General features: G+C 41.6%; 1 protein-coding gene across 1 annotated transcript in view; it reads left to right on the top strand.

Annotated features, from left to right (window-relative positions):
* Positions 1–25,666, top strand: part of TNNI3K (TNNI3 interacting kinase) — a 172,343-nt gene that overhangs the window by 42,089 nt on the left and 104,588 nt on the right. Inside the window, exons 8-17 of the mRNA XM_077824517.1 lie at positions 11,499–11,643; positions 11,730–11,834; positions 12,532–12,626; positions 13,577–13,726; positions 19,004–19,090; positions 20,690–20,746; positions 22,062–22,154; positions 22,240–22,297; positions 22,424–22,618; positions 22,971–23,075. Of these exons, the coding sequence (XP_077680643.1) occupies positions 11,499–11,643; positions 11,730–11,834; positions 12,532–12,626; positions 13,577–13,726; positions 19,004–19,090; positions 20,690–20,746; positions 22,062–22,154; positions 22,240–22,297; positions 22,424–22,618; positions 22,971–23,075 (1,090 nt within the window). The remainder of the gene's footprint in view (positions 1–11,498; positions 11,644–11,729; positions 11,835–12,531; positions 12,627–13,576; positions 13,727–19,003; positions 19,091–20,689; positions 20,747–22,061; positions 22,155–22,239; positions 22,298–22,423; positions 22,619–22,970; positions 23,076–25,666) is intronic.

Genomic DNA, 25,666 nt, shown 5'->3' with positions numbered 1-25,666 from the left:
TAGTCAGTTCCTGATCCAATGCCCATTGAAGTCAATGGGAATCTTTCAGTTAATTTCAGTAGGAGGTGGTCATTGTGGAAGTTTTGTATATGTGAGTACTGCATTCTCAAGCCTGCAGTAAATGGCCTAAATTCTAAATCCTAAATTCAGGAAAGCACTTGAGCATGTGCTGAAATCCATCCCTATTCATGACAGCACTTAAGCATATGCATAACTTCCATAAACTTCAGTGGATTATGAGCACATGCTTAGAGTTAAGCACATGATTCAGTGCTGTTCTGAATAAAAATGTTGTCCTGAACTGGGGTCTCTCTCTATATATGTGTGGGTATATCTATATCTATTCTAATCTCGCTTTCGCTCTCATATCTATCGATATACTATCCTTTGCTAAAGATACAGTACAAAAGGCAATCGTCCATATGTCTTTTTCCTTTGATCATTTCACACAGGACTCAGGTTTTCTGTGCACAGCTCCAAAATCAGTGGTGCAAAAACAGCATCATTCATATACATGATTTCCGCAATATCATAGACCTGTTCTGCAAGTGACACTGTTACTGTGTCTGCACCCACACTCCTCCTACTTACTGGTATCTGGGAGTATAAATTTAACATGTTCTCTGAGAGTCATGAATGTATTACATCCCTCCTACTCACTCATTAGAAAAAAATGGGGAAACAGCATGACTCAGATTTGTAAATATGTTTTTGAACAGTGAGCCCTTCATATTTAAGTCTTGATATGTGCGCACTGAACCAGTATAATTATAATAAAGGGGAAGAGGGAGAGGAGAAGAGATGTGCATTCACTATACAAGGCTGTAAAAGGCTTATTATCACTTAGTTAATATATTCCAAAAGAAGAGGAAATTAGGGCCCCCTTCAAGATTATTTATTTTAAAATTTGTACATTCCTCAATTGAAAAAGCAAAGAAAGCTGAAAATGTCTTACCCCCGAAGTACTACATTTTGAAACTTGAGATCACCATGGTAACAGAGGAAGAACTCATAAACATTTAAGAATAAAAATAATTCATGATATAAAATTAGCCAAAGGAATCTGAAAACAGATTCAGAAATTCAGCAATATGTTTCATGAGTTTGACTTCTTCGTTTTAATATATACTGACTTGGTTGGACATTTAATTCATATCTCTCAGGACTCTGAAATAGAGAAAGAAAAGCAGTGACCACTGCAACGTAATGAAAAGGTCAAAGTATGGCCAAACTTTACTAACATCTACAAAATCCAGGGCGTGCCAATGTTCTACTTCATCTCCATCATAGAGATATATAAAAGGAAATACACAAATGCATTATTCATGTATTTTATATTGTAACCAATAGGCTGCAAGCAGAGTGCACTCTCTCTCCAAATGCTAGTCCTATAGTTTGTTTACATGGAATTCCCTGACATGCAATATAAACACTATTGGAAGCGAACTCTTAGTAAAATAACCAGATAAATAAAACATTTTTCTTAAATATTGTGGCCCTACCAAGACAGTGGCAGTGCATTTTGATCAGATTCTTATAAACTCTCAATTTATTTAAGGCCACTAATACATTTTAAAAGTCTAATTTACCTTTATGAACTATTATCACTTGAAATTCCCTTAATATTGAAAATATCTAATTGCTGACCTTGATTTGTTTAGCATGAAAAATCTCATTTTTGTATGTTTTTTCATGTTTTTATCTTTCTCTCCTCTTTTCATCACTCCCTCTGTGCTCCCATTATTTTAATATACTGTTTATATTATGTATGTATTCATTATTTTTACATATTTGCATTATGTTGTATCTCGGTAAGTTCAATATCTATTTTAAAAATCCAAATAAAACTGTATAATAGTAGAAAATGCTTTATTATTAGGTTAAATACAAAACATGCAGATTTTGGATCAGATCCCACAAACATTTCTTCATGTCAGAAATCCTTACACATGTGAGTAGTTTCATAGTCAATGCTACTATTCATGTAACTTGATCCTTCTGTCATGTGACAATGGTAAAGAATCACTTTCTTCTAACACTGAACAAGGAACTTTCTTAGAATAAGAAGAGAGAACTATCCCTAAAGTAACACACACACACATCATATTTCACTGTAGAACTTCTTTCCTCATCTCCCTGCTGCCTCTCTTTCTGCTGCAGATTGAAAGAAACACAACACATCCCTTCAAGAGAGTTTTGTCCAGCTGATTCATTTAGCTGATAAAATCCTAGGACTGTAGACTCTAGTTTAATAGTCTTCAGGCTCTTCTCAACAGCATTATCTCCATTCACTAAAGGAACATTTCAAGTAGAGTCATATAGCAATTCTGCTGGGTTTGGAACCATCTGAAGATGCCACCTGTTTCTTCCATGCTGCTGAGTATCTTGATCAGTCTCACTCTTGGATGCAGAATGAAGACTCTTGGAATATTGGTGCATCTATGCCCTATAACAACAGCAGGTGCTGTCCTATTTTATTCTGTCTCCAGGATTATCAAGACTGGATAAACTTTGATATTCATTCTGATGGCTGAAGAAGAAAGACTGAGACCTTTTATATTTATTGTTTCTCAGCTTCACATCCTTTGAACAGGGTCACTTAGGTGGAAGATTTGCCTCTGAGTTTGACAATATTATTCTTAACTGTGGACTCCTAAGCAGCTGAACTGTCTTACTTTGGTGCCTGCTATGGGGGTTTCCCTATTAACTCAGCAGAACATGGAGGCAAGGTTCACATTTATATTTTTAGAATGCTCTCTTTTAGATTCTGTTCCCTCAAGAGAGATGGGAGTTGGAAGTAATATTCTTGAAATCATTGTTTCTCAAAAGCGTGGAATTCTAAATTGGCAGATTGTGGTCTGTTATGGGTAACTATTCCTTCAAAATGAGAAAAGATGCCTTTTATCTGTTTTGCAACCTAGTGGGTATAGTAAGAAGTAGAATCTCTAAAAGTCTAGAAAAGTAGTCAATAGCTAGTAGACAAGATGTCCTTTGTCTTTACACAGGTATAATGCATTTTTTTTCTTCTGCCTTTTATGAAGCCCATATCAGTGACCATGGTTCAGCCTAGTAGATTGCTGCAGTGGTTGTCAAACATGTATTCATTGCCTGTGTAGGTCCTATGGGTTTTTAATTAACCTAGGAAACTTATCTGCCCCTTCAGACTACTGAACCTTACCCTGGGTTGTGGCTCATCTTGTTAAAAGTCTCTCTGCAATCACAATCACCTCTGCCAATTAAAGTTAAATTGAAATTAGATAGATTTTAAGATTAACAGGACAAGCCCCTTTGTTTTTGAATACAGATCCTGTAAACAGGTATCACTCACCATCACTTGGGCTATTTCCTTGTCTCCTTTTTTTTTTATTCTGCTAGTTGTCAGTTGCCATACCTGTCATATTTCTGCCCACGTTATTTGATGGTCTGAAAGGTAATTTTGTATTGTGCTTCTCTTTTTTCCCAATTGGAATTTATTCTTTTCTTCTTTATTTACCATGCATCTACTATTTTCTTGCTGGTTGACTTACATTTTGCTGTCTCAGACTGCCACACCAGCAGCACCAGCTGTCCCAGGGTTAGCTCAGACATTACTGGTAATTTTTCTAAAAGTTCCTTTTTTAAAATCCAACTGTTAGAAGATCTCTATACATTCTTCCTTACTGATGCCAAAATCACAATGCATTCCCTGTTCCTATCATTACCTTATGAAAGCTTTCATGCTTTCTCTGGGCCTCTGCTCCCTTGGGGAATATATCCCTGTTTGTCTACTACATTCCTTTTGGGAATGAAAATGCTCATTGCATTTTTTAAAAAACAATGTCAATGTTATTCTTATCTCCCACCTCAGCAAAAGGAAATGCTTTATAAATAGTTTCAGCTTCACTCTCCAGGGCATAAATGAACGTGCCAAGCTGTGCTTCACCACGCTCTCCGTGCTTGCTCTTTGTTGTGGTTTGGAGTGTGGAGAAGCACTCCTGCCTCTCAGGCCACTTGGAGGGCTTATCAAACTGAAAGTCTTCCAGGACAGTTGAACTTTGACATTTTATTTCCTTCTCATTTATACTAGTTCCAAATGAGTTAGCCTCTGGCACCATGACAGATGACAATAGTAAGACATCAAAGGTGACACAATAGAGCTATACAGAATAATGAATGGTCTAGAGAGAAATGAAACTGTAGGCTATTTACCCCTTCTCAGAATACAAAAACAAAAGGACAGTTGATGGACCTGAAAAGCAAAAAACTGAATACTGATTTTGCACAATGCATAACTAACCCATGAAACTTATTGCCACAATAGATCATTGAAGCCAAGAGCTTGTAGGCTCCAAAAGGGTGGTGAACAATAAGGGGTACTGTGAACATCCACAGTTACTTTAGATCAGTGATACTCAGACCTCAGATACTCAGTGGTTAAGGAGCCGAACTAGGGATCAGCATTACCCAAAAGAACCAAAGTAATGTGAATTCATGGTTTCATTTACTATATCAATTTGTGTACATGTACACACACACACACATACACAGCAAAATGACTGACCAAGTATTCTACCATTGGTTAATAACATAGTAAAAGCATTCTGATTGGTTAATAACTTTGATTAATAATTAAATCACAGTGTTTTAATATCATGAGTTGCGAAGAGCCATAGGAGACACATTAAAAGTACTTTGTGGCTCCCAAGCTTCAGCGGCTAATTGAGAGGATTAGGAAGAAACTTCCCCAGTAGAAGCTACTACTTACAGGAGGAAGATTTTGTCTGATATTGTATTTCAATTAAAAAAGCATTTTTGCTAATTTTTTGAGTGCTAACTGAAACAAAGCCCTAATTCAGCAAAGCATTTAGGAATATATGACTCAAAGCTTCAAGAGAGAAATCCTGACCCTACTGAAGTCAATGGGAGATTTGCCATTGACTTCAGTGGGACCAGGATTTCACCCCAACTCTTCTGAAGTTCACCCATTGCTAATTAGTATAATCTGTCCCCCAAGATTTTTTTTAGAAAACTATATTAACTAAACTGGGAAATAATAATCCTACAGAAGTTTAGAGCATTGGTTTCACAACAGGACCCTTGGTGGATTTGAATTATTTGAATTATTTTTAAAATTAATTCATTTTAATTTTGCTTTCCTTCTCAGGCTTATACAGTTACATGGTAACTAAGGCAACTGGCTTTACAGGTGGAGGAAGGCAAGAAATTGTCTCAATACATTTTAAAAAATTCTCTCTAAAACATTTGTAGATTATATTTTTGTAAAATATATGCCACCACATACAAAATCCATGACACTGCTATAAAATGTTACTGCCTTTCAAGAATAATGCAACCATCCCAAACTCTCATACAGTGGTATGTCTTCCATGTATAATTATGTACAAGAGACAGAGATAGAGACTGTCCCTGCCTCAAAATTTCTTATTCCAATCCTGCAAAGATTTATGTACCTGCTTAACATCACTCAAAAGAGTAGTTCCATATCTTGGACCATTCCTGGGTGTAAAATAAAATGTGTGTACCTTTCTTTTTTTCTTTTTAATCTCTCCTCTGAAGCATCAGGAATGGCCATGACTAGAGATGGGACATTGGAGGTGGGAGGCTCAGGGCTCTGAAGGGCCAAGCATCCTCTCTTGCAAGTGCTTGGCTGGCTGGTTCTTGCCCACATGCTCAGGGTCTAACTGGTCACCATATGTGGGGTTGGGAAGGAATTTTCTCCTCAATCAGATTGGCAGTGTCCTAATGAGGTTTTTACCTTCCTCTTCAGTGAGTGGGTGCAGGTCACTTGGCAGGATTATCTGGGTATATCTCACATGATCATTTCCCTGCCATTGTGGGGCCCTAGGGCACTGATGTACCTTGGTCCCTCCTGTTCTCTGCGTGTGGCTCATAATAGTCTAGTATCCTGTGGGCTTTAGTCTAATTTTGAGGATTTGGGTTTAGCATGCCAGTGGAGTCTGTATAATAAAGGAAGTCAGACTAGATTCTCCGGTGGTCCATTCTGGCCTTAAACTCTATGACTCTAAGACTTTGCAGGATTGAGGTCTAGAACATTGCCATACGGGAAAGGGGAAAACTTGGGAAATCCAGAAGAGGGAAATACCTTTTTTCTTTGTTTGCTTTTTATAAATGATTTTTATTAATGCCATGAAACACTATATCCTTATTTGTGTCTTCTGTACTTCTGTTTTCATCTTTTTTTCTGTCACTCTGTAATTGCTACTGGTTCCATGGTTCTAATACTGGTACTTAAGGAGCATAATATAGTCTTTAAAAATAACTCTGGATTTCCACTCCAGAGAACAGCAATGAAAGATTTTCTTCCTGATTTTTTTTAGTGAATGAATTTTGTTCCTCTCATTTGAAATAATTCAGGTGATTGTTTTCTTATGCCTAACACCTTTGGATCATAGTTTTGTTTCACAATGTTAATACACTGGCAGTAATCCACTTTCTAAGGGTCACTAAGGGTATGTCTACACTACGGAATTAGGTCGAATTTATAAAAGTCAGTTTTTTAGAAATCGGTTTTATATATTCGAGTGTGTGTGTCCCCACAGAAAATGCTCTAAGTGCATTAACTCGGCGGAGTGCTTCCACAGTGGCGAGGCTAGAGTCGACTTCCGGAGCGTTGCACTGTGGATAGCTATTCCACAGTTCCCGCAGTCTCCGCTGCCCATTGGAATTCTGGGTTGAGATCCCAATGCCTGATGGGGCTAAAACATTGTCGCGGGTGGTTCTGGGTACATATCGTCAGGCCCCCCTTCCCTCCCTCCCTCCCTCTGTGAAAGCAAGGGCAGACAATCGTTTCGCGCCTTTTTTCCTGAGTTACCTGTGCAGATGCCATACCACGGCAAGCATGGAGCCCGCTCAGGTAACCGTCACCCTATGTCTCCTGGGTGCTGGCAGACGTGGTATTGCATTGCTACACAGTAGCAGCAACCCATTGCCTTGTGGCAGCAGACGGTGCAATACGACTGGTAGCCGTCATCGTCATGTCCGAGGTGTTGCTGGCCACGTCAGCCGGGAGCGCCTGGACAGACATGGGCACAGGGACTAAATTTGGAGTGACTTGACCAGGTCATTCTCTTTAGTCCTGCAGTCAGTCCTATTGAACCATCTTATGGTGAGCAGGCAGGCGATACGGATTGCTAGCAGTCGTACTGTACCATCTTCTGCCGGGCAGGCAAGAGATGAGGATGGCTAGCAGTCGTATTGTACCATCTTCTGCCAGGCAGGCAAGAGATGAGGATGGCTAGCAGTCGTATTGTACCATCTTCTGCCGAGCAGCCATGAGATGTGGATGGCATGCAGTCCTTCTGCACCATCTGCTGCCAGCCAAAGATGTAAAAGATAGATGGAGTGGAAATAGACCAGATTTGTTTTGTACTCATTTGCTTCCCCCCCTCCCCTGTCTAGGGGACTCATTCCTCTAGGTCACACTGTAGTCACTCACAGGGAAGGTGCAGCGAGGTAAATCTAGCCATGTATCAATCAGAGGCCAGACTAACCTCCTTGTTCCAATAAGAACAATAACTTAGGTGCACCATTTATTATTGGAACCCTCCGTGAAGTCCTGCCTGAAATACTCCTTGATGTAAAGCCACCCCCTTTGTTGATTTTAGCTCCCTGAAGCCAACCCTGTAAGCCGTGTCGTCAGTCGCCCCTCACTCTGTCAGAGCAACGGCAGACAATCGTTCCACGCCTTTTTTCTGTGCGGACGCCATACCAAGGCAAGCATGGAGGCTGCTCAGCTCACTTTGGCAATTAGGAGCACATTAAACACCACACGCATTATCCAGCAGTATATGCAGCACCAGAACCTGGCAGAGCGATACCGGGCAAGGAGGCGACATCAGCGCGGTCATGTGAGTGATCAGGACATGGACACAGATTTCTCTGAAAGCATGGGCCCTGCCAATGCATTCATCATGGTGCTAATGGGGCAGGTTCATTCTGTGGAATGCCGATTCTGGGCTTGGGAAACAAGCACAGACTGGTGGGACCGCATAGTGTTGCAGGTCTGGGATGATTCCCAGTGGCTGTGAAACTTTTGCATGCATAAGGGCACTTTCATGGAACTTTGTGACTTGCTTTCCCCTGCCCTGAAGCGCATGAATACCAAGATGAGAGCAGCCCTCACAGTTGAGAAGCGAGTGGCGATAGCCCTGTGGAAGCTTGCAACGCCAGACAGCTACCGGTCAGTTGGGAATCAATTTGGAGTGGGCAAATCTACTGTGGGGGCTGCTGTGATGCAAGTAGCCCACGCAATCAAAGATCTGCTGATATCAAGGGAAATGACCCTGGGAAATGTGCAGGTCATAGTGGATGGCTTTGCTGCAATGGGATTCCCTAACTGTGGTGGGGCCATAGACGGAACCCATATCCCTATCTTGGCACCGGAGCACCAAGCCGGCAAGTACATAAACCGCAAGGGGTACTTTTCAATAGTGCTGCAAGCTCTGGTGGATCATAAGGGACGTTTCATCGACATCAATGTGGGATGGCTGGGAAAGGTACATGACGCTCGCATCTTCAGGAACTCTGGTCTGTTTCAAAAGCTGCAGGAAGGGACTTTATTCCCAGACCAGACAATAACTGTTGGGGACGTTGAAATGCCTATATGTATCCTTGGGGACACAGCCTACCCCTTAATGCCATGGCTCACAAAGCCGAACACAGGCAGCCTGGACAGTAGTCAGGAGCTGTTCAACTACAGGCTGAGCAAGTGCAGAATGGTGGTAGAATGTGCATTTGGACGTTTAAAGGCGCGCTGGCGCAGTTTACTGACTCGCTTAGACCTCAGCGAAACCAATATTCCCACTGTTAGTACTGCTTGCTGTGTGCTCCACAATATCTGTGAGAGTAAGGGGGAGACGTTTATGGCGGGGTGGGAGGTTGAGGCAAATCGCCTGGCTGCTGGTTACACGCAGCCAGACACCAGGGCGGTTAGAAGAGCACAGGAGGGCGCGGCAAGCATCAGAGAAGCTTTGAAAACCAGTTTCATGACTGGCCAGGCTACGGTGTGAAAGTTCTCTTTGTTTCTCCTTGATGAAACCCCTCGCCGCTTGGTTCACTCTACTTCCCTGTAAGCCAGCCACCCTCCCTTCCTCCCTTCGATCATTGCTTGCAGAGGCAATAAAGTCATTGTTGCTTCACATTCATGCATTCTTTATTCATTCATCACACAAATAGGGGGATGACTACCAAGGTAGCCCAGGAGGGGTGGTGGAGGAGGGAAGGAAAATGCCACACAGCACTTTAAAAGTTTACAACTTTAAAATTTATTGAATGCCAGCCTTCTTTTTTTGGGGCAATCCTCTGTGGCAGAGTGCCTGGTTGGCCGGTGGCCCCCCCACCGCGTTCTTGGGCATCTGGGTGTGGAGGCTATGGAACTTGGGGAGGAGGGCAGTTGGTTACACAGGGGCTGTAGTGGCAGTCTGTGCTCCAGCTGCCTTTGCTGCAGCTAAACCATACACTGGAGCATACTGGTTTGGTCCTCCAGCAGCCTCAGCATTGAATCCTGCCTCCTCTCATCACGCTGCCACCACATTTGATCTTCAGCCCTCTCTTCAGCCCTCCACTTACTCTCTTCAGCCCGCCACTTACTCTCTTCAACCTGCCACCTCTCCTCCCGGTCATTTTGTGCTTTCCTGCACTCTGACATTATTTGCCTCTACACATTCATCTGTGCTCTGTCAGTGTGGGAGGACAGCATGAGCTCAGAGAACATTTCATCACGAGTGCGTTTTTTTTTTCTTTCTAATCTTCACTAGCCTCTGGGAAGGAGAAGATCCTGTGATCATTGAAACACATGCAGCTGGTGGAGAAAAAAAAGAGACAGCGGTATTTAAAAAGACACATTTTATAAAACAGTGGCTACGCTCTTTCAGGGCAAACCTTGCTGTTAACATTACATACATAGCACATGTGCTTTCATTACAAGGTCGCATTTTGCCTCCCCCCACCACGTGGCTACCCCCTCAACCCTCCCCCTTCCCCATGGCTAACAGCAGGGAACATTTCTGTTCAGCCACAGGCAAACAGCCCAGCAGGAACGGGCTCCTCTGAGTGTCCCCTGAAGAAAAGCACCCTATTTCAACCAGGTGACCATGAATGATATCTCACTCTCCTGAGGATAACACAGAGAGATAAAGAACGGATGTTGTTTGAACGCCAGCAAACATACACTGCAATGCTTTGTTGTACAATGATTCCCGAGTACGTGTTACTGGCCTGGAGTGGTAAAGTGTCCTACCATGGTGGATGGAATAAGGCTGCCCTCCCCAGAAACCTTTTGCAAAGGCTTTGGGAGTACATCCAGGAGAGCCGCAAATGCCAGGGCAAAGTAATCTTTTCACATGCTTGCTTTTAAACCATGTATAGTATTTTAAAAGGTACACTCACCGGAGGTCCCTTCTCCGCCTGCCGGGTCCAGGAGGCAGCCTTGGGTTGGTTCGAATGGTACTGGCTCCAGGTCCAGGGTGAGAAACAGTTCCTGGCTGTCGGGAAAAGCGGTTTCTCCGCTTGCTTGCTGTGAGCTATCTACAACTTCATAATCATCATCATCTTCTTCATCCCCAAAACCTGCTTCCGTGTTGCCTCCATCTCCATTGAAGGAGTCAAACAACACGGCTGGGGTAGTGGTGGCTGAACCCCCTAAAATGGCATGCAGCTCATCATAGAAGCGGCATGTTTGGGGCTCTGAGCCGGAGCGGCCATTCGCCTCTCTGGTTTTCTGGTAGGCTTGCCTCAGCTCCTTAAGTTTCACGTGGCACTGGTTCGGGACCCTGTTATGGCCTCTGTCCTTCATACCCTGGGAGATTTTGACAAAGGCTTTGGCATTTCGAAAACTGGAACGGAGTTCTGATAGCACAGATTCCTCTCCCCATACAGCGATCAGATCCCGTACCTCCCGTTCAGTCCATGCTGGAGCTCTTTTGCGATTCTGGGACTCCATCATGGTCACCTCTGCTGATGAGCTCTGCATGGTCACCTGCAGCTTGCCACGCTGACCAAACAGGAAATGAGATTCAAAAGTTCGCAGTTCTTTTCCTGTCTACCTGGCCAGTGCATCTGAGTTGAGAGTGCTGTCCAGAGCGGTCACAATGGAGCACTCTGGGATAGCTCCCGGAGGCCAATACCGTCGAATTGTGTCCACAGTACCCCAAATTCGACCCGGCAAGGCCGATTTAAGCACTAATCCACTTGTCAGGGGTGGAGTAAGGAAATCGATTTTAAGAGCCCTTTAAGTCGAAATAAAGGGCTTCATCCTGTGGACGGGTGCAGGTTTACATCCATTTAACGCTGTTAAATTCGACCTAAAGTCCTAGTGTAGACCTAGTGTAGTCCCATTAACTTCAGTGGAGCGGGAGCAGGCCCATAAATATGTAGTCAGTTAACTGTTTTGGGGTTTCACAGTGTGCATGCGCAAACTCTCTCTCTCTGAAAAAGTGAGTATAAACAGTTCACTTTCCTCTTTCTGATTCAAATGACAGTGAATGCTCAGGACAATGAAGACCATGTTCCTCTACACTTCTGTTCTCGATTTGGACATCATGAAATAGTGAAGTTCCTACTCCAAAGCAATTTTGAAGTTCAGCCCCATGTGGCCAATATTTATGGAGACACACCTTTACACCTGTGAGTAATGCACAGAAGCATTGCTTTGCATTGCATCGGCGTAATTCATAGCATTATCAATAACGCTCTGCTAACTTTCTCTTCAGTGCTTGTTACAATGGAAAGTTTGAAGTTGTCAAGGAAATAATCCAGCTGTCAGGAACAGAAAGTCTGACTAAGGAAAATATATTCAGTGAAACAGCTTTTCACAGGTAGGACAATTTAAACACCATTGTCAATAGAATTCTGCTCACAGATGCATGCAAAATTGGCAGTAACAACCACTTCAACCTAAGCGGGAGCAGGACTGCAGGAAGGTGTGGATGCTAGACTCATGTCTGAGAGAGAGGCAAGGCTAGAGGTAGGTGCCACAAAGGAGACATTGGAGAAAGAGAAAAGAGGTAGAACCAGATGGTAATAGCAGGCGTGAGAGAGATGTTCAAAGTTTATCAACAGCTGTACAAAGCATTGCTTCTTTTCCTTTTTCTGACCAAAAGGAATCTAAGCTTGGACCACATTATACCCAGAATCCACCTGTCCTCCAGACTTTTCACCTAACAACAAGGTGGCACACCAAAATTTGTGTGAAATTTTGTTCTAAATATTTTTGGCCACAATTTTATGAAAATGTAAACGGTTCTTTAAAAGCACTTGCAGACCAGACCCAATTAATTTTGCACAACTGTGTCTGATATTGGCACCAGGATATTCCGGATACTTCCAATGTAACAGAATAGCACATATGTGTTTTAGCAGATAAACCCTGCATTTGCACATTTAGATTCTCCATTCTCTTACACGGATTTTATGCCAGTGTAACTCCCTTGAAATCTTTAGGTAACCAAAGTTAATTTTGCTATTTCTGGGGACTGGGCAGTTCTTTTTTATTTTGTTGTTTATTTCTTGCAGTGCCTGTACCTATGGCAAGAACATAGAACTTGTAAAATTTCTTCTTGACCAGAATGTTTTAAGCATCAATCATCAAGGAAGAGATGGGCATACAGGTACGCTCGTGAGGACTGTGATTTATTATTTGTATATATAGAGAACACCAAACTTTTTAACCGGTGAAATATACTAAGCAGAGGACGTTTCCAAGCCTGAATTTCCAAAGTTGCCTGCCTGTGGGAATCAGGTCCTCAGTCTCCCACTGAATTTTAAAGAGATCTTCACACTCTTAGGCTCCTTTGGAAATTCCAGCCTTACAGACTAAGTACCCAGTTCTTCAAGGGACTGAGCATTTTCAACTCCGACTGAAGCCAATAGGCATTGAGAGCATAGAGCACCTGACAGTATTGTGCCTTAAAGGCATGAGCAGGTACAGTACAGGGACCAAAAACAAAGCAGCATGTGGTCTTTATAGCTAGCACACTTCGTATAACAAGTGGTTTTTCAGAAAATTTTGGTGTGTGGGGGAGTAGTACATTAATTGTGTAGCTGTTCCAATTAAGCATGGGGACATGGAAGAGGGTTCAAAGTGGGGAGTGGCCTAAGGAGATGAAAGCATCAGTCCTGAGAGAAAGTTGGGTGGATAAGGATTGGGGACAGAGATGGAGGTAGAGGGGCTGTGAAGTCCTTTGAAAGTGTGGAGGAGAACACCGAATAGATGGGGAACCAGTGCAGAGATACAAGAAGGGAGGAGACCTGCTCAAACTGGATGAGGAAGCCCTTTCTCTTTCTGTTTGTTCTTACATCCTTATCAGGTTGCTAACCTATGTTTGTGGTAGTGAATTGCACATGGTAAAATAAGTACTGACATTTACTATGGGGCATGCAATAAATTGGCTCTTGTAGAATAATATTCTCTGTTCATACAGTGCCCAGTCTTTTGTCTGGTAATATATTCCTTTATCCAGGAAATCAATTCCAGTTTTATAGCTATTACTACAAGTCCAATTATGTTGTAACAATTGTGCTTACCACAGTTACTGTTCTTTCTTCTCTAATGTTCTAGGACTACACTGTGCTTGCTACCATGGTCACATTCGTCTAGTACAGTTTTTACTGGATAATGGAGCTGATATGAATCTGGTAGCCTGTGATCCCAGCAGGTCTAGTGGAGAAAAAGATGAGCAGACCTGTTTGATGTGGGCTTATGAAAAAGGTATTTCAGTTCTCCACTTTCTGCTGCAAATACGTAGGAACTCCATGGGTAGAAGATAATAGTACAAAATAACCCTGCAGCATCTGTAAGTTGGGAGCTCCCACCATCTCATGCTGGCTCCTGGCATCAAGGGTTATGAAAAACAAAGGTGGACTGTATCTTCTCAGATATTCTAGGCTGCTAAACATCACTTTGGTTCCACACAAACTCAGCTGCAAAAATGTGCTGCTAAAGTAAAAGAAATCCATTGTTCAGAAAGACAGTTCAGAAAATGCAATTTCTGAACTATTTTACATGGATGAGGGTTTGTTTTTTATGGCTGGAAGAGGCATTATAAGAAGCAGTGCATTAGAATATAGCAGTCCTTGATTTCCTGCAAAAATCCCTCAGAGCAGAGCATTTTTCAGTGTTTCCTACTATACTTTTCTGTATGTGTCTCATAGAATTACTTCCCAACATGTCAGATTTGTGGTCTGCTTTTCTTTCATTTTCCTATTCAACCCCAAAGCTTTGTTTCTTGCTGAAAAATTTTCCACATGTGCACAACCATTGTTGGGCTGGGGAGGCTGCAGGTGTAAGAATGTGGGAGTCCCCTTCCCCCACCCCTGCATATAGCACCACTCCATAGCTCAGGACATAGAGGGCTAGTAGAGTAGTCTTTCTGTGGGTTTGGTGAGGAATCAGAATTCAAGTGGAAAACTTCCTCAGGGCTTGTCCACACATGGGAAAAGCCCACAGTAGTTAGTGCACACTAGCTACTCAGCCCTGATTCCCCAAGTGGACACTCAGACTGCTCACTAAGACTGCCAAAGTGCTGTGTACATGCTACATCAGTGCACACCAGCTGGGGTGTAAATTCTAGTGTGTACCAGCATGTCACACACTAACCGTCTATGTGGCCCCTGCTCGGGTCCACTAAAAGGTCCTTAGTGCACGTTGATACAGTACTCTTTGAAATGGGACTACATCAATGTGCACTAGGGAGGTTTTAGTGCATGCCAGCAGGGCCCACATGGACAGTTAGTGCACGACACACTGGTGAGCACTAAAATTTACACCTTTGCTAGTGCTCAGTAATTCACAGTGTAGACAAGTTTTTAGTGCTCAGTAGTTTGCTGCACTTTGGAAGTAAATTAAGCTAATCTGCCCAAGGGCACATTCAGTGCACAGTAGGGCCTGGTCTACACTAGGGGGGATCGATCTAAGATACGCAACTTCAGCTACGAGAATAGCATAGCTGAAGTTGACGTATCTTAGATCGACTTAGAAACACTTACTTTGCGTCCTCGCAGCACGGGATCGATGGCCGCCGCTCCCCCATCGACCCTACTTCCACCTCTTGCAGTGGTGGAGTTCCGGAGTCGACGGCAGAGCGATCTACACTAGACGAGCTAAATCGATCCCCGATAGATCGATCACCACCCGCCAATCCGGCGGGTAGTGTAGACGTGGCCTAAGAGTGTCCACATGGTAAGTTAGTGCGGAGTAGCTAGTGCTCTTTAAAGTCACACACTAGCTTACTGCGTACTAACTTCCCAGTGTAGATAAGCCCTCATGTCCTCCCTCATGACCCCACACTTTTTCTGCCACCACTAAGTAATATGTGTAAACCCCCAGGCTGCAGGCCTTGGTGAAGGCCTACAAAGGTACTGGGGCTACCGAAGTGCAGCCTGGGAATAGGCAATGGCAGCTGGTCCTAACCTCTTGCCAATGATGAGTGACCATTACAGACTGCAATCTGCCCCAGTGAAAGGTGGCTAGATGATGATTGGCAGTAGCCACTGAGGCAAGGTGCGGTTAGCAGGTTGGGGGTTTCCCTGGGAGGGGAGACCCAGACTGTGGGGCACTGCGATGGGCAGAACCCCAGGGTAAGGGGGACCGGGGTCCAGGAGGGACAGGGGGGCCCTAAGGCAGGCAAGACACCGGCCTGCAGAGGGCGCTCCGGGCTGGAAGAGCCAAGACCCAAAACGACCAGCAGGAGGCGCCATGCCAGTGGGTTGTTGCTTCTCTACACCTTCCCAGAAGAAGAGGAGCTCTGAGCATCTAAACAAAATACAGTGCAATGGATATAGACTTGGCACAGGAAAAGTCTCATGAATGTATTAGAGTCCTACAAGAGCAGCTGTAGCTTTGGCCCTGAAATGCCAATGAATTCTAGAGGCACTGTGTATGCAAGTGCTTCTCCTATTCTGCTCCTAACATACATTTAATCTAGTCCAAATTCACCCACTTCCTTGCCTTTATGTTACATTATAGAGCATCAAATCATAAACCTCAGTCTAAACATTTTCTGAGTTTCATTGCTCGTAGGCTTGCTACCTGTATGATCCCACTCTTGTTCCTGGATTCTTCTACTGTAGAGAGATGCTCAAACACATTTATATTCCTTGGTTTGAACTTACAGTGGTGGCAGCCAGGTGAGTCAGCAGAACTTCTCTGGTCAGAGTCGTAGTGTTACCCAGGGTTTTCAGAACCCCCATCAGGGGCAAGTTAACTATTTCACTACAGGACATGTAAGGAATAAATCAACAGGAACAGAGCACTTCCGTCTGATAAGATTCATGCAAGTAAGCACGGTCTATCTAAAACTGCAGTTTATTAGATTTAAACACACACAAATTAAGCAATCCCAGATATTTACCTAACATCTGGAATGGTACTGAGTAATTAACAGCAGGTTTGCAGTGGCCAGTTGCTCACCCATCGGGGAGAAAGGGTGTCAGGAACAGGGTGTCTCTCAAGATGTCTTCAGAGGACTCCTCCAAAATACAGTCTATTAGTGAATCTTTTATAACTAACTTCTACCAAACACATAGATCATAATGACCCCTACTGTATCATCACTTTTCCAACTTTCAATAAGCTTTTAATATCAGAGGTGTCTAGACTCAAGGTTGTCCAACCACCAAGGTTTTTCAGTCTTAGTTGTTCACGTATTTGTCCTCTCCTCCCATTCTGATTAGCAGAAACTGTAGCTAGTTTTGACCTTGCTTCTGAAAGCCTGTCTCCAAATTAACCCTTAACTATGTGGTGTTCTATTTCATTACTTCAGGGTGGCTGAATGCACACCATATGGTTGCAGTTAGCTTGATCACATTCTGGGGTACACCCACCCCTCAGATCCAGGGCAACACTAGCACCTGACCACAGGATGAGTCAGCAGGACTCTTACATATGATCCTTAGGAGTTTTTTATGAATATGTCAAATATGTTTTACATGTGACACTAGTTGCCATTATATCCTGGACTTACTATTGTGTCATTATAACCAAATTATTAAGGTGATGAGTGTTCAGTTAATCTTTGTGCAATGCAGAGTAAATAATAATCTGTTGTCATTTTCCTTAACCCCATTTTGATAACTGTATGACCCAGGTTTTGAATGAATACTTGCATGCAAGCAATCACTTACTGGAATTATAGGAAGTTCAGTTACAGTAGATATAAAGATACAATAGCTAAAGTTATAAGTAACACCATATCATCAATCAGTAGGTTGTAGGTTGTCTTGATTAATCAGTTGCCAATAGCTCTACTTAAGATTTGCTCCAAGCAGAAATTTTTGCCTCCTCAACAACTATATTAAAATACCAGCCAGTTTTACACAAAAGTAGTGTTATGTTTGTTCCCAAATGAAATCCCCGGGATCATCTCAGGAGATGGAAAAATTTCACAGTGGACTCTGCTAGAGCTGCACTGTACTATCTTTGGGACTCTAGAACTCTACTGAGGAAGCCTTTCAGCACTTGTGAGCTTACTGGCATTTCCTTGGCAGGTTTGGGCTCATTATGAGCCAAAATGCTTGCACTCATTAGTCTGTTGATGAAGAATATCCCTAAGAAAATGCCAACAAATTGTGCCACTGAGTTGGCAGGGAATTAAAACATTTCCAAGCAAATAGAGCCAAGAGAGCTGTTCAAATGAAAGGTAGCATTTGGTATGTGAGCACTGCATCACAATCTCATTCTGAATGTATCTGTTTTTTTTCTGCTCTCCTCTTTGTGAGAGGCAAACAGAAAACCTGGAGCAAGAACCCATGATAAAATTGCTATTTTTCCCAATCATTTTCCATTGGACTGGGAAAAGTGGAAATAATGGAGTGGGGATTCTGAGATTCCAAAATAGCATTAAAAACACGATGTTGAAAATGCATCCAATTAACCAAGAGCAAAGCCTCAAAAGCATAAGGAATTCCTCCTTTTAAAAGAGTATTCAAAAATCTGAGATAGGTGAAGAGGAGAGAACAGGAGGGAGAGCTCAAACTACAGTTCTGAGTGTGCAGAACGGAACCCCAAACATCACTTTGAAGTGCTGAGGAGTTTTTTAAATCACCAAAGCATGTGAGAGACTCGGAATATAATATAGTGACTAATCTGTGCATGTACCATTCCCCTCTGCTTCCTTGCTGAAACAGAGTGACAAATATTCACCAGAAAAAATGGAGAATATTTTTGTCTACTGAGACTTTAGTAGCTGAAATATTTTCAGTCTTAGTTCTTTCCCCATTGACTTTAATTAAGATTTTTCTCAGCTTTTACTTTGGGGTTTTATACTGCCATCTATCACTGTAGTATTTGTGGATATGTCTACACTGCAAAAAGAAAGAAAGAAACAAAACCACGACAGTAAATCTCACAGCCTGGGTCAAATGACTTGGGCCCACAGGGCTCAAGCTACGGGGCTAAAAATAGCAGTATAGATGTGCAGTCTTGGGCTAGAACCCAGGCTGTGAGACTCTCCTCCCATCTCTGGGTTTCAGAGCATGGGCTCCAGCTTTAGTCCAATATGACTTTTGTCCCCTGAAATATGGAATGGAAGCAGTTACTCAGTATTGAAAACTCTCATGACTTCATAGCAAATCTCATAGTTCATGGTGTGTTTCTTGAAGTCCCAACTCTTGGAGTTGTCTGATTATGTGAACATCTACACTGCTATTTTTAGCCCCAGAGTGTGACCCCTGGGAGCCTGTCAGTTGACCTAGGCTCTGAGACTTGCAGCCATGGTTTGTTTTTTGTTTGTTTATTTTAGTGTAGTCATACCCAGCATGCCATTCCAACCTGAGGTGAAAATTACATTTGTTTCTTTTCAGCCAGATTTTCCCCATGTTCACCTAGCTCAAAATCATATCACATTTCTGATCACAGTCACTGAATACCTTCTTTATATGTTTTCATAAACAGCACTGTTCATTTTAAAACTCTCCTAATTTCGTATAAAGAAATAATAAGTAATGAATATTGACATTTAATATACAAATCCATCATTCCTCCTTTTAGGACACGATGCCATTGTTACCCTTCTGAAACATTATAAAAGACCCCAGGATGACTCACCCTGTAATGAATACTCCCAACCTGGAGGAGGTACAGTTTGATAAGCTGGTCACTTTATAGTCTGAAGGGCCTTTGAAAGCCCATTGAAATCTCTGATAATTTTCCCCCTGCCATCAGTGAGCTTTGGATCGGGCCCTATCTGGTACAGTAAGTTTATATTTGAAGATAATTTAATGGCATGAGTGTCCCTGTTTTTCAGGAACTGTGGGTCTCTGATTTGTGTCCAAACTTCTCCTTTATCTTAGAACGGTGTTGTCACTTTGATACTGGTTAGAGATTAAAAACTGAGCTTTGAAATAAAAATCATTCCTTAATAATCATTATGCATACCTTTCTACATATTTAAGACCTTGTTTAGGTATTCTCTTTGTTTTGTCGTCCTTTGATGTCTTTTTGATTATTGGTATGCAGTAAGTTTTTGTATTCAACCCAATCCTTCATATTTTTGAATGTCTTAAACCACCTAAGTGCCCCGTATCAAGGATTAATTACTCTTTTTGTTACAAAAATATCCCTCTCTATTGCTGACTAAATGACAAGTGGCAAGAAGTAAATTTGCTAATCTCAGCTGTGGAATGGGCTCACAAAAGTTTTCTATTTTGTTAAGAAAAGTATCCACAGAGACAATGAGACATGAAGCATCCTTGCTTAGATTCTGTGGATTTACAGTTCACCTAGGGCACGAATTTGCTCCCAGTGACTGAATAGAAAAATTTCCAGTGATATTCATAGGACTAATATTGGGCCCTGAAAACCCAGATCGCCTAAGTGCAGTATGCTTCTGTTCGGGTACACTGCATTTCCGAAGCATGTGTATCTCCAGAGAGCTGAGTTTGCACAAATCGTTGAATTTCAACTCCAGCAAGCTACTAACACATGCTAGGGTGACCAGACAGCAAGTGTGAAAAATCAGGACAGGGGGTGGGGGGTAATAAGTGCCTATATAAGACAAAGCCCCAAATATAGATACTGTCCCTATAAAATCGGGACATCTGGTCACCCTAACACATGCAGACACAGAAATTAAATCTGCTTGGAACAGCTAAATCCCAGATTTTTTCACCAGTTCACTCTTTTGATGCTTACATGTATACTGGATGGTGTGGGTCACGTTTTTAAAAGTTGAGCATCCGCAATCAAGGCCAAATCTTAAAAAAGAGCTCAGCTCTGATTTAGGCATCTAAACAAGTGGCCAGATTTTCAGTGCAGATCTTTTGGGAATCTGGCCAATAAGTGTCACAAGAGTGATCTTTTGGGTGGTGAGTGTTTTGGAAATCTTGTCTCCAGTGGTTGATGCTGAGCCTTGCAAATATGACCCACAGCTCTTTAGAAAATTCAGTCCATATATATGACTGTATTAGGCCCGACCTTCTGGGAGTGTAAATCACTGTCGCTCTAATGGACACCAATGGAACTAGGCCAATACACCTGCTGAGGATCTGGCCTAGCATGTACAGCATGTGTGTTTAAAAATACAAGCTCACAGTCCCATCAGGTTTTTTAAAGTGATATTTTTGCCCACATTTTCTCTACTTTTTAAGTAAAAATTGCCTCACTTCTTTTATCAGCAAAGGCATATATACTGTCCTCAGAAAAGTCCATAAACTTCATTCTCTTCTTTGGTTTCAGATGGTTCTTACGTCTCTGTTCCATCCCCTCTAGGGAAGATTAAAAGCATGACAAAAGGTATTTTAATGGCAGAGGGGGACTTAGTTTTATATTCTGTTGCTAAAGGTGTTAATCATCCGGAATATACTGCGCATGATCAATTTTACCTGCTTTTTTAAAATTTAGAACTGTAAAGAAAATGTAACTAAACAGGAGCTGTCTTCCTATGGGAGCATTTTGGAAAGCAATTTACTTACCTTGCGTTATTGACTTTAGTGGAAACAGAGGTGCTCAGTTTCTGGTAGAAAGAAAGCCATACTATTTAGGCCTTAATTTATTTTCTTTGTATGCACTGTTGTTGTAGCTGTGTTGGTCCCAGGATATTAAAGAGGCAAGATGGGTGAGGTAATATCTTTGATTGGACCAACTTCTGTTGGTGAGAGAGAGACATTTTTGAGCTTACACAGAGCCGAAGAAGTTGGTCCAATAAAAAATATTACCTCACCCACCATGTCTCTTTATTTTCTTTAAACTTTTAAATTTCCAGAGAAATTGACTTTTTGTTTAAGATTCAAACCAAAATCTCTTGTTCTGAGAAAAAATATGTGACAGTGAATTGATACTAAAGATATAAACATGAATATATGAATGCAGAGTTAACAAACGTTAGACTGAAATCTGCTGTGAAATGTTTGGGGATACTTCTGTAAGAAAGATGCTATCCAAAAATAAATCGTGTTGTATTGAAGCAGACATGGGCAAAAAATTCAGCTGCATATTTATATTGAAAGGTATTTCATTTTTTGAGATCCTTTTGATTTTCCATTTCAAATGTTAGCTCTGGGTGTACTCAAGTGCTTATATTCTTTACATGTAATCACCATGCATATTAAAATGTTCCATTTAGAAATATTCTTATAAGCACATTGTGGTAGACCACATAGATCAACAATTTAGGGATGTTTGGTGTGTGACTTCAATTGCACATCAGAGTTCAGATTCCAAGTGCCATTGAACAGTAGATCAGACCACAAATAAGAACCACAGCATTGGTAGCGAGTACTGGATACACTGAATAGGGAACTAATTCCTTATATAAAGGATTTTATGCAACAATCACATGATCCAGACAGAATATGCTTATGGGACTGTGTTCATAAGTGATAAGACTTTAGAGCCAAGAAACCCTGAGGCAGCTGTAATGTTGCAAAGCCTTGTTTATTATTGGGGTTTATCATGGGTACTGAAACAAAAAGAAATGGGATTACCAGTCACCCAATTTATGGTAGGAAAATCAGCTGCTACTGTGTATGTTTTTGTCAATTTAAGTGCTTTTATTTCCCCCCACTCACACACACATTTTATAAAAAAGGATAATAATTTTCTTTTGCAGAAAAGGCAGATGTGCTCCTCCTCCGTGCTGGTTTGCCATCACATTTCCATCTTCAGCTCTCTGAAATAGAGTTCCATGAGATTATTGGCTCAGGTACCAGAAAGCAGAATGCTTCCGTCTTAAAAGCTTGATGCACACAGAAAATATCTTTGTGCTTATTTATTTTTAATCATTTTAGGGTCTTTTGGAAAAGTCTATAAGGGAAAATGCAGAAATAAAATAGTAGCAATCAAACGGTAAGTTTGCAAAGACTTTTCCATTTTGCTTTGTTAGTACCTTAATTTAGAGTACAAAAAAATCATACCACATAATTTTCATGCTATTTTCGCTTACTTTTGATTTCTCTTCATGTCAATTATTAGCTACAGAGCCAATACCTACTGTTCCAAATCAGATGTGGACATGTTTTGCCGTGAAGTTTCTATCCTCTGTCGACTCAATCATCCTTGCGTCATCCAGTTTGTTGGTGCTTGCTTAGATGATCCAAGTCAGTTTTCTATAGTCACTCAATATATTTCTGGAGGATCACTCTTTTCTCTGCTGCATGAACAGAAGAGGTATCTGATTAACTCTTCGTATGACCCTATTATAAATAATTCTGGAGATAAGAACTCCACTGGTGCAAATATTTATTATCCATTTCAGCTAGAGGAATGTACCAAATCATTGTTTTAATCCAGACTATTTGGTATGTGAAGGAAACAAGCAATTAATCACAAAACTATTAACTAGTTTATTATTGTTTTACTTGGTGAGATTTTGAATTCAAATTACATTAAACCAACTAAAAAGACAGTTCTGATTTGCAGATGACACAACTGTCAGGTTATTATGAGCACTTCAGAATGTCGCAAGTAAATTTGTCTTATATCTGTCCGTTTTGACCAGTACTGTATGTTTTAAATCTAGGAATCTTGACTTGCAGTCTAAATTAATCATTGCTGTAGATGTTGCCAAAGGTATGGAGTATCTTCATAATCTTACACAACCAATCATACATCGGGACTTGAACAGGTAAGTTTCTCTCCTTGTCCCTCAAATTCAGTGGAAGATGTAGCCCTAAAATAAATACAGTATTCTGTAGTCTGATCTGCACAGCCAGACTCTTGTACCTATGCAGAATTTTATTTAAATCCATGGGGCTCTGAACAGGCACATGGGTCCACCTGTATGGATCAGATTGAATCATGAGGCCTAAGGGTGTCAGTGTTATTGAATGCTTTAACACATTTATTTTGAATTATTTATTTGATACATTTTATTTATCCTTCAGACTAATACCTATTTCCCAGCAATGTGTCATATTCTGAAATGATTTATGATTTGTATGCATCCAGTAAGAATAAAATTGACATGGGAAATACACATCTGTTGTGTAATTTACACTAAGTTGCACCCTTTAATATAGTGACTTGACATTCAGTGGAGTAGTCATCTGGTGTATACCTACAAAGTGACAGGAGAGGTTCAAGTATGAAAGACCTGGTTATACAAATTCATGTATGTAAATGTTGGAACAGATTTGAAAATTGCCCATCACACTCCTAGCATATGTTCCATATATAACCACTGCTCATGGTGATGTCTGTTGAATTCTGAAGGTAATCTTTCCAAAAGGATGCAGCTGTTCAACAACTATATTCTCTCCAATGTACAGTCCTGGTCTTTTAAAGTTCATCCTTTCTTGAAGGAAGGAAATGATTTTTATACAGGAACTTACTGTTAAGTTAGTGTCTCACCCTGTAAGACAATAAATCCCCTACATGAAAAATTGTAAAGGGCTAGGACCTTATTAGGCACAGAAAAGATTTTCTTCCATATCAGGCATATATACCTTCTTTTCTCTTCTCTTGTTACTAAACAAGGATTTTTGGGAAATAAAATTACAGTATTCATTTTTGTTTGTGTTCCCCAGTGACCCACTTCCAGTATTCCAGCCTAGGGCCAATGTAATTCAGAACTGTATTCCACACACATCCCATTTTTTGTATGATCTTTTGATCCTTGCTCAAAGCTTTCATGTCCTACTGTAACTGGTAGCTGCACTAAAAGCTTTCTCTGCTTAGTAGTTCTTTCTCTGGGGGATGGAACTGGACTTTTCTCCTCTTGCTTTGTGAAGAAATAGAAGCGTTCATTGTATTGTCTCCCAAGTCAGTGCTCCAGTGCTAACAGCAGAGGAGACTGAGGCAGCAGTGGCTTGTCTGGATGTTGCCAGGGCTAGCATCAACAGAATTAACTGTATGGCTTTAACATTTGAAAACATCTGTAATATTTTCTTGTGTCCGGCAGTAATTAAACTGAGGACATTCAAATGTAATATTTAACTCTTTGGGCTTTTTTAAGTTCTGACTTTAGTGGTACATCTATTTTGGATGGCAACACATGAAGCCCAACAAAGAAACAGACCAAAATCCTCAGGAGCACCACTTGCCTCTCATGGGGTTCTGCCACTTTTCCACCCCCCAGAGCTGTTCGAACTTGTTCTGGCAGATAATAGGTCCTAACAAGCCATTCCATCAACTGGCATAGCTAGAGTGCATTGCATTGGACTCAGGCCCTGCTCTGGTTCACCTTCCCTGACATTTCTCCATCCCACCCTAGAATACTTGCTAGGCCCTGGCAGGGGTGGAGAGATGGAGTAGCTATGGCGGACATACTCCAGCTGATGTACTCCACTCCTGCCCTAGGGAAATCTTCAGGTGCTGCCTTGCTGTAAGTCTACTTTGTGCCACCAGGGTGGTGCGAAGGAGATTTAGGAGGAACCAAACATTTAGAATATAGATAATAATTTCCACAAAGTATATGCACAGTACCTACAAATAATTACAAGTCAATGCAACACATTCCATCATTGAAAGCAGGGCTTTGGAGCGGAGCTCGCAGAGCAACTCCAGAGCAGTGGAGCTGCAGGTTTTTGCCTGGAGCTGGAGCAGAGCCGGAGCACAGCTCCAAAGCTCTGATTGAAAGATTATAGGAGATGTAAGCCAGGTGATTTCAGTCAGGGAAATGGCGAGGGGGGAGGAATATTCAAAGGCATAAATGGGAGTTAGGTGCCCTTTCAAGGGAAGTCGGGAGTCTAACTACCCTTTGTGCCTATGACAATCCCCACCCCTCATCCCCATCTCTCAAGTTTGGTCCTTTTAAAAGTAAGCATAGACAGTGTTGCCAACTCTCATTATTTTATCACAAGTCTCACAAATACATTACCTGGGATTTTGTTTAAAGCCCCAGCTCCCAGAATCATGTTATTATGTGAGAATCTCACCTTTCATTTAAAAAAATGTAATTCTAACCCTCATGGTAGATAAAAGCTTGATATAATGAACCCTAAAGTCTCAAAAACCAGAAAACAAATGAAAAGACCCAAACTATTTTTAAAATCTCACAATATTTAAGCCAATCACATGGGGCCTGACTCATGATTCTTAAATGCTTCAGGATGGCAGTCCTGGCACAAATTCTGCCTTATACTTTGTCTCAAATGATGAGCATGCTTTGATTACTCTCCACCTACCAAATGTCTGAGTGTGTCTATCTTTACATGCAAATACCTGTATTAAGATGCAGAAATGGATAGCTACGTAGCAGCTGCCTGATTGCATGCA

Source organism: Eretmochelys imbricata, chromosome 8 (assembly GCF_965152235.1).
Source record: "Eretmochelys imbricata isolate rEreImb1 chromosome 8, rEreImb1.hap1, whole genome shotgun sequence".
NCBI lineage: Eukaryota > Metazoa > Chordata > Testudines > Cheloniidae > Eretmochelys > Eretmochelys imbricata.
Note: the sequence above shows the minus strand (reverse complement) of the source record. Positions and strands in the feature narration are given on the sequence as shown.